At 56.0% G+C, this 9,822-nt stretch overlaps 1 protein-coding gene across 1 annotated transcript; it reads right to left on the bottom strand.

Moving 5' to 3' along the window:
- Positions 1-1,525: 1,525 nt before the first annotated feature.
- Positions 1,526-3,010, bottom strand: LOC120747614 (zinc finger protein OZF-like). Its single transcript, XM_040053632.2, has one exon. It carries the CDS (start codon positions 2,998-3,000, stop codon positions 1,738-1,740), a length of 1,263 nt encoding a protein of 420 aa, XP_039909566.2. The 5' UTR covers positions 3,001-3,010; the 3' UTR covers positions 1,526-1,737.
- Between the last annotated feature and the right edge of the window lie 6,812 nt (positions 3,011-9,822).

Raw genomic sequence — 9,822 nt, 5'->3', positions numbered from 1 at the left:
ACTCTCCAAGTGGCACCTGGCTTCCATGAGGCCCCGCTGTGTTTGCAGTGGACACTTGGTTCCCCAAGATGTCCTTGTGTCACAGAGCTCTCCTGGTGCCATGAGGCCTGGCTGTGTTGATGCCTTCAAGAACCCAGAAATAAAGTAACAGCCTTGGAGATAATATTATAGAGGAGGTAATAGAAAGGCTGATCTTTATTGGAGGCCTCCAAGGGGCAGATATGGAAAATGTCCACAAAACGCCCAGCCCCCCAAAGGGTGAATACAGTTCTATAAATTTAGCAGATTAGCATATTTGACAAAAATCACTGATTAGGAGCACAGGTGGTGAGGCATGACAAAGTTCCTTGCAAGAGTCACTCTGTCCATGACTGGACACTTCAGGCACAGCAAGGAAGGAAAGCAACAACAGAACCAAACAAAATCCAGGCAATCAAACCAGAAATGAACCGAGGACTGTCCCTGTGTGTGTGACAAGAGGACAGTGAGGGTAAGGATAAAAGGAACACGGCCTAAAAGCGTCACAGAGCTCCAACTTAACAGGACTTGACTTATACCCTAACCTTAACTTACACCTTCAACTTCACAATTTAGCAAAAGAACAGCACTTGACAGTATTTACCTGAACTTAGAAACTATGACTCAACCATTTGCAGAGGAATAGTATTTAACTTAGTTTATAACTTTCATTAAACCTGGAATTATGGTAAGGCACTTCACAAAGCACTGACTCAGAAAACTCTAAACCCTACAACTTCAAGTTATCCAGATTTTGAGAAGAGGAAGTCAGGAGAAAAGAGAGAGAGAGATGCACAAGTCCAGACCTTGGATCCAGCGCCATCTGAGCTGCTGTGAGCTCCAGGGCTGTGGGACGTGTCAGTGTCACACCCGTGTCACAGCCTCACCTGCTCTGGCCCCTCTCACAGGTGGGGTTTTCAGGGTGCCAGGGGCTTGGCAGCCACTTTGGGGCTGCACCAGAGGCTGCAGTGGCTGGGGCAGTGACCATCCCAAAACCACCTCAGAAACCTGGGATGCACCAAAATCCCTTCAAGAACGTGGAATACCCAAAAACTCACTCAAGAATGGGTTCCCCCTCCCTTCATCATCCCAAACCTTTGGCTGTCTCATTCCAGACTTCACCACATGCTCCCAATCCCCACCCAAACCCATCCCAGCTCTCCTGGACATCAAGACCCTCTTCCCAAGCTATATTTCTCCCATCCCACCCCTCCCAATCCCCATCCCACCCATCCTGCCCCACCCAATGCTCACCTCACCCCTCCTGATCTGCATCCCACTTTGCCCAACCTCCTTCCAACCCCATTCCATGCTGAGGGGCTGAGGAATTGAGTAATTTTGCGGTGGGATTGAGTAGTTTTCAGTGGCAATGAGTGTTTTTGAGGTGACAGATCAAACCCTCTTGTCTCTTTGAGCGATAAGAAATGGAGACAACCACACCAAATACCCCCAAATCCTCCCAAGTATCATCTGGAATCCCAGATTCTCTTGAAACACAAGGAAAAAGTGAGGCTTCAGATGCCTTTAATGAATTTGTTGATTTTCAGTCCAATTTTGCTGGTTTTAAAGTGATGAAGATGAACCAAAAGAATATTAGGAACCACCAAACTAAAGGACCACCAGCCCAGGGTCTTCCCAATGTGGGTCCCCTGATGGGGGATGGAGTTGGAGCAGTGCAGGAAGCTCTTCCCCACAGTCGGGGCACTCGCAGGGCTTCACTTACCGGTGCCTCCGTTGGTGCTTGGTCAAGTGAGAGCTGTCTGAGAAGCTCTTCCCACACTGGGGACACTTGTAGGGCCTCTCCCCAGTGTGGATGCGCCGGTGCCTGATGAGGTTGGAGTTGTGCTTGAAGCCCTTCCCACATTCAGGGCAGCGGAAGGGCCTCTCATCTGTGTGCATCCGCTGGTGCACGAGGAGATGGGAGCTGGTCTGAAACCTCTTCCCACACTCAGGACACTCGTAGGGCCTCTCCCCAGTGTGGATCATTTGATGGATGATCAGTTTGGACCTCTGGTTGAAGCCCTTCCCACATTCCCCACACTTGTATGGCCTTTCCTCAGCGTGGATGTTCTGGTGGCAGATCAAGTGGGAGCGCCGGCTGAAGCTCATCCCACATTCCCCACACTCGTAGGGCCTCTCCCCAGTGTGGATGCGCTGGTGGGTGATGAGGGTGGAGTTGTGCTTGAAGCCCTTCCTGCAGTCGGGGCAGCGGAAGGGCCTCTCCTCTCTGTGAATCCGCTGGTGCACAAGGAGCTTGGAGCTGGTCTGAAACCGCTTCTGACACTTGGGACACTCGTAGGGCCTCTCCCCAGTGTGGAGCATTTGGTGGATGATCAGCTGGGACCTCTGGTTGAAGCCCTTCCCACATTCCCCACACTTGTATGGCCTTTCCTCAGCGTGGATGTTCTGGTGGCAGATCAAGTGGGAGCGCCGGCTGAAGCTCTTCCCACATTGCTCACACTCGTAGGGCCGTTCCTTGGTGTGGATCCTCTGGTGGCGGATCAGGCTGGAGCTGTGGCTGAAGCTCATCCCACATTCCCCACACTCATAGGGCCTCTCCCCAGTGTGGATGCGCCGGTGGGTGATGAGGGTGGAGTTGCGATTGAAGCCCTTCCTGCAGTCAGGGCAGCGGAAGGGCCTCTCCTCTGTGTGAATCTGCTGGTGCACGAGGAGAGTGGAGCTTCTCTGAAACCTCTTCCCACACTTGGGACACTCGTACGGCCTCTCTCCAGTGTGGATCCGCCGGTGTGTGATCAGGAGGGAGCTCCGGCTGAAGCACTTCCCACACTCCAAGCACTTGTGGGGCTTCTCCCCATCATGAGGCTGTTCAGGGACCACCAGCTCAGAGCCCCGGCTGAAGCTCTGTCCACCTTCCTGGCACAGGGTGGGTCTTTCCTCCTCAGAGCACCCTGGAATGGGTTTGGAGCCCCTCCTCCCATGAGATCTCTTTATCTTTTCCTCCCCATTGGATTCCTGTGCCATGGAGCCGCTCAAAACCTGTTCCACGAGGTTCTGCTGCGGGGATTTGTTCCCCCTGGTCTCCATCCTCAGCTCCTTGTCTGGGAGAGAAAGGACAAGGACAGGATGGGATTTGCCTCCATGCCACAGGGAAGGGGAAGGAGATCCCCCAGTGCATCCCTGGTAGGACGGCATCAGCTGTGGGGTTGTCCTGCAGCCAGGGCCCATGCTCGGCTGGGAGATGGAGCAGGAGAGAGGGGGAAAGGGGCACTGACTTCCTCCTCACCTGCCTGGCTGTCCTGGGGAATCTTCCTCTTCCTTGTGGCCTCCTCCTCCATCTTGCCAAGGTTTGGGAATGGGAAATCCTGATTTGGAGAAAAACAAGGGATGAGCACATTGAGTTTCAAGGTCCCCTGCCCAAGTCCATCTCTAGAAGTCACTGGGCATCTGGGGTCCATGAAAACCTCCCAACAAAAAGATTCAGACCTGAAAATGCCTCCCAGGAATTCTCTGTTGCTGGTCTTCCCCCTTTGGTCTTCAGGGGTTCCCCCCTGTCCCAGCTGCTGGGGGTCACACTCGTACTGGGGGTCCTGCATCTATTTGGTCCCGGCCCTCCCCAGGCTGCTGGGAGTCCCAGGAATACAAAGTTTCCCCCTTTTCCTCCTCCCCACTCAGGGATGCTGGGGGTTTGGGGGTCCCTTGGGTCCCTTCTCCCCTCATTCTCTGCTTCGGGGTGCAGGGGCTCCAAGGAGTCCCCCCCTGCCCCTCTCCAGGCTGGTGAGGGTCCCGCCAATCGCGGCGCTCCCCCCTCTCTGGGCTCCCCACTTTGGGCTCCTGGGGGACACAGGGCTCTGCTCCTCCAGCCTTGCTGGGGACCCTGGCTGGGGACTTCCAGCCCTTGGGGCTCCTCTCGGCAGATTTGGGCTGGGGGGAACGCAGACAGGGCTGGGGGATCCCAGGAGTGGCATCACTGGCAGTGACTGGGCTGTACTGAGCTAACTGGAGCCTTACTGGGGCAACTGGAACTGACTGGGAATGGCTGTGAGCATGCTGAGGGCAACTGGGATATTCTGGGCAGTGTCTGTGCCCATAACGGGGGGACTGGAACCACACTGGGAACAGCTGGGACCACGCTGGGGAGAACTGGGACACCACGCTGGGGGCAACTGGGAGTGAGTGGGAGTGACTGGGTCTACACTGAGGGCAACTGGGCAGGACTGGGAAGGATTGGGATCATCTGTGGAGTGACTGGGACTATACTAGGGACAACTGGGTACAACTGGGACCATGATGGGGGCAACTGGGATCCTACTGGCATCACTGTGGGAGAGGCTGGGTCCTGCTCGGGGACACTGGGATCATACACGATCATACTTGGAGCAACTGGGACTGCACTGAGGGTGACTGGGAGTGGCTGTGAGCAACTGGCATCAGACTGGAATCAACTCAGTGCAACAGGGAGTGACTGGAAAAATGCTGGGAGCAACTGGAATACACTGGGAGAGACTGAAACCACAGTGGGGGTAAATGGGAACAACTGGAACCACGCTAGATGATAATGGGAGCAGCTGTGCCCATGCTGGGGACCTAGTGAGATCCTACTGGAACCAGACTGGGAGTGACTGGAAAGGTGCTGGCTGTGACTGGAACCATGCTGGAGGTGACTGGGAGCAACCAAGACCATACTGGGAATGACAGGGAGTCACTCTGGGCATGACTGGAATAATACTGGGAGTATCTGGGAGTGTTTGGGTCATACTGGGGGTGACTGGAATGAAACTGGAGGTGACTGGGTCCTACTGGGATCATCCTGGGAGCCACTGGGATTACAGCAGGCATAAATGGATGCTGACTGGGGGTTACTGGGAGCTACTGGGCCCATGTTGGGAGGAAAACGTGGACACATTGGGAGCTACTGGGATCAACTGGAAGGTGCTGGAACCATGCTGAGAGAACTGAGACCAAACTGGGGCAACTGGGATCACAGTGAGAGCAAGTGGGACCACACTTTGGGCAACTGCCAGAAACTGGGATCATGCTGGAGGCAACTGGGTGTAACTGGGAAAGACAGGTTTGTTCTGATGTAACCACAACATTACTGGGGCAACTGGGATTTACTGGGAGTGTCTGTAACCATACTGGGGGGACTGGAACCACACTGGGAACAGCTGGCACCATGATGGGGACAACTGGGATTGAGTGGGACCATGCTGAGAGGGACTGGGACTCTTCTAGGCACACCTGGGATCATACTGGGAGGAACTGGGGACAACTGGAACTATTCTGGCAGCAACCGGGATCATACTGGGATCACAGTGGGAGCAACTGGGACCATGCTGAGTTAGACTGGGATCACACTGAGGGTGACTGACACATACTGGGCTTAACTGGGAGTGGCTGTGAGCAATTGGAATCATGCTGAAAGCAACTGGGAGGAACTGGGAGAGGTTAGGAGCATGCTGGGAGTGACTGGGATATACTGGGAGAGATAGGGAGTCATGGGGATCATACTGGAGGCTACTGGGGTCATACTGGTATTGAAGGGGAGCAACTGGGTTTACACTGGGGGCCACTGGCATCATACTGGGACTGACTGGCATTAGACTGTTAGTGACTGGGATCATACTGGGAGTGGCTACAATCATACTGGGATCATAGTGGGTGTGATTGGACCGTGACTGGGGGTTACTGGGAGCCCATTGTGGGAGCCAACTGCACACGCACTGGGAGAAACTGGGAGCAACTGAGAATGACAGGATGCATGCTGGTGACAACTGGGATGTACTGGCAGTGACTGGGATAAAACTGGGGACAACTGAACCACGCTGGAGTAACTGGGAGTGCCTGGCAATGAGTATGAGAATGTTCAGGGCAACTGGGATATACTGGGAGTGCCTGAGGCTAAGCAGGTGGTGACTGGGACCACACTGGGAGCCACTGGGAATGTGCTGGGGGGAACTGGAACCACGCTGGGGGCAACTGGGGACAATTGTGAGTGATTGAGGCTCTGCTGGGACAGAATGGCATCATACTGGGAGTGACTGGGGCTATACTAGGGGCAACTGGGAGAACTGGGAGCACACTGAATAAAAGTGGGTGCAACTGGGAGAAACTAGGACTGTGCTGGTGTAAATTGCATCATAATGGGGAATGACTGGCAGTGACTGGGCCCACACAAGGAGAGACAGGGAGTCACGCTGGGAATGGCTGGAAAAACACTGTATTTGGAAATGTTTGGGTGATACTGCGGGTGACTGGAATGAAACTGGAGGTGACTGGATCTTACTGGGATCATCCTGGGAGCCGCTGGGATTACAGCAGCTGTGAATGGATCTTGACTGGGGATTACTGGGAGCTACTCGGCCCATGTTGGGAGGAAAATGTGGACACGTTGGGAGCAACTGGGATCAACTGGAAGGTGCTGGAACCATGCTGAGAGGACTGAGACCACAACTGGGGCAACTGGGATCATACTGGGAGCAACAGAGACCACACTTTGGGCAACTTCCAGAAATTGGGATCATGCTGGAGGCAACTGGGAGTAACTGGGAAAGACTGGGATTGTTCTGAGGTAACCAGAACCTTACTGGGGTAACTGGGGAGCCGAGCTACACCCATGGCAAGGACTTTCTCAGTTTGCCATCTCACTTCAGAAAGAGAAGTTTTATTGTTTCATACTATTCATTCTTTATACTTGTATGCACTTCATTTGTTTAGTAAAATAGTTTTTTCCACTTTTCTCCAAAGAGGGTTTTGGTTTTTTTTTCCGGACCGGTTGGAGGGAGGGGCCACATGAGTTTGCTTCCTTAGAGGGATCCTATACAGGGGTTTTCTCCCAAATTTGTCCCAAACCAGGACACTGGGATTTACTGGGAGTGTCTGTAACCATACTGGGGGAACTGGAGCCACACTGGGAACAGGTAGGACCACAGTGGGGGCAACTGGGAGTGAGTGGCACCACGCTGAGAGAGACTGGGACTATTCTAGGCACAACTGTCATCATGCTGGGAGGAACTGGGGACAACAGGAACTATTCTGGCAGCAACCGGGATCATGCTGGGATTACAGTGGGAGCAGCTGGGTCCATGCTGGGTGAGACTGGGATCACACTGAGGGTGACTGACACATACTGGGCTTAACTGGGAGTGGCTGTGAGCAATTGGAATCATGCTGAAAGCAACTGGGAGGAACTGGGAGAGGTTAGGAGCATGCTGGGAGTGACTGGGATATACTGGGAGAGATAGGGAGTCATGGGGATCATACTGGAGGCTACTGGGGTCATACTGGTATTGAAGGGGAGCAACTGGGTTTACACTGGGGGCCACTGGCATCATACTGGGACTGACTGGCATTAGACTGTTAGTGACTGGGATCATACTGGGAGTGGCTACAATCATACTGGGATTATAGTGGGTGTGATTGGACCATGACTGGGGGTTACTGGGAGCCCATGCTGGGAGCCAACTGCACACGCACTGAGAGAAACTGGGAGCAACTGGGAATGACAGGATGCATGCTGGTGACAACTGGGATGTACTGGCAGTGACTGGGATAAAACTGGGGACAACTGAACCACGCTGGAGTAACTGGGAGTGCCTGGCAATGAGTATGAGAATGTTCAGGGCAACTGGGATATACTGGGAGTGCCTGAGGCTAGGCAGGTGGTGACTGGAACCACACTGGAAGCCACTGGGAATGTACTGGGGGACAACTGGGAGCACACTGGGGGACAACTGGGACCACGTGTGAGTGATTTAGACCCTGCTGGGACAGACTGCCATCATACTGGGAGTGACTGGGGCTATGCTAGGGGCAATTGGGAGAAATAGGAACACACTGGATGAAAATGGGAGCAACTGGAACCATGCTGGGGGCAAATTGCATCACAATAGGGCATGACTGGGCTCATACTGGGAATGCTGGGGAAACTGGAGCCACATGGGGGGATCAACTGGGCTCATACTGGGAGCAGCCACTTCCAGCACCGGGACCCCCGAACCCCTTTCCCGGCCATCCCGCCCCTCCAGCCCCAGCACCCCCGCCGGGGTCCCGCCAATCCCAGGGGTCCCCCCCTCTCGGGGTCCCCGCTTTGGGGCTCTGGGGCTCTCCTCTCCTCGCAGTCCCGCTCAGGGAAGCCGCAGCTCTCCCGGGCTCCCCAAACCCGGTGTCCCCCCGCCTGTCCCGCCGCTCCCGCGCTCCCCACGTGGCCCCGGCAGAGCTCGGAGCGCCCGGCCCGGGAAGCCCAACCCCCACCGCGGGGGGACCCGCATCCCCCCGCCCCCAACGGGGCTCTGCCGCCACCGCCACCGGGACCCCCAAAAACACCTCCCGGGGAGCCCCCGATGTCCCCCCGAGGGGCATCTGCGCCTCGGCTTTGGAGCCCTGCAAGCTCCAAACATCCCCCCAAAAAACCCCAAACCCAGGGAGCCCCGGGATATTTGGGGCGAGCTCCCCCTCCCCGGGCACCTGCGGGATGGGGGACGATGGTCCCGGGGCTTCTGCGGCTTCAGGGAGCGCTGGAGCCGCCCGCTCCCTCCTCTCCTCTTCTTCCTGCTGCTTCCTGCTGCCGCTGCGCCTCTTCCTCCCTCCCTCCTCCTCCTCCCCCGTTCCCTGAACCCCTGGCAGCCCGCGGGAGCAGCGGGGATGGAGCCGGGACAGGTTGGAATGAGAGAGGGGTGAGGGGGGATGCCAGCAGTGGGAGCGACTGGGCTGTACTGGGATCATACTGGGATCATACTGGGAGTGCGTGGGAGCAGCGCCATGGCTGCAGCCATCCAGGGGGGATCCAGGTGGGATCCCACCACTACAGGGGTGTTTTTCCTCCCCATTTTAGGGTGTTTGTGGGGCCGCAGCCCCACAAGCCCCTTTTAAGGGTTGATCATGACGGCTTTAGTGACATTTTTAGGGAGGCCCCCATTCCAAGCCCCTGTGGAGGATGTTTTTCCCCCCATGGTGGATTTTTGGGAATCTCTCTACCATCGCCGCTTTAAGAGCCGCTGCTCTTGTGTGTTCCCACTGGAACTCCCCTTAAAAGGGCAACACCACTCCCGTTGATTCCAGCAGAGGAGCCCCGGGAGGGGTTGGGGATCCCAGGAGGGTTTGGGGGTCCCGGAGGGTTTGGGGGTCCCAGGAGGGTTTGGGGGTCCCGGGTGATGCCGATGATGGAGATGGGGACCCCGTGCTGGGTACAAACTTTAGCGAGGGGTTCTTGGGGGGCCATTGTAAGTTCTGGGTGGTTTTGGGGTCACGGTGGATTTTTGGGGGTTCCCGAGGGGGGTTTTCAGGGGTCCCAAGGGGGGGATTAGGCGATCCCAGGGGAACCCAAGGCTGTTTTGGGGAACCTGCCGGTGACAGAGATGGGGACCCCGTGCCAGGTATAAACCTTCTCAGGGGGGTATGGGGGGTATTGGGAGGTCCTGTGGGAATTGTGATGTCCTGAGGGGGTTTGGGGGGGCTCTGTGTGGGGTTTTGTAATCTTGGGGAGTTTTTGGAGGGTTCCAGGGATGTTTTTTGGGATCCTGGGGAGGTTGGGGTGTCTCGGGGGAGTTTGGGGGTTCCCGGGAGGTTTTGGGGGTACCTGGGCGATGCCGGTGACAGAGCTGGGACCCCGTGCCGGGTCTGAACCTTCTCACTGTGCTCAGGAAGCGTCAGCATGTTCAGGGAGATCCTGGGGGGCCGGGGGGTCACCCCAAATCCCAGGGGTCCCCAAATGCCAAGGGAGCCCCTGAACTCCGCTCAGCGCTGGATCTGCTGCAGGCAGGGGGGCACCAGCACTCGGCCCCACCCCACCATCACAGGGGGCACAAACGGGGCAGGGGCAGATGTGTGACATTAAGAGCCACTGGA

The sequence above is a fragment of the Hirundo rustica genome, unplaced genomic scaffold, assembly GCF_015227805.2.
Source record: "Hirundo rustica isolate bHirRus1 unplaced genomic scaffold, bHirRus1.pri.v3 scaffold_106_arrow_ctg1, whole genome shotgun sequence".
In the NCBI taxonomy this organism is placed as follows: Eukaryota; Metazoa; Chordata; class Aves; order Passeriformes; family Hirundinidae; genus Hirundo; species Hirundo rustica.
The sequence above is the reverse complement of the archived record's forward strand: the minus strand, read 5'-3'. Positions and strand labels throughout refer to the sequence as shown.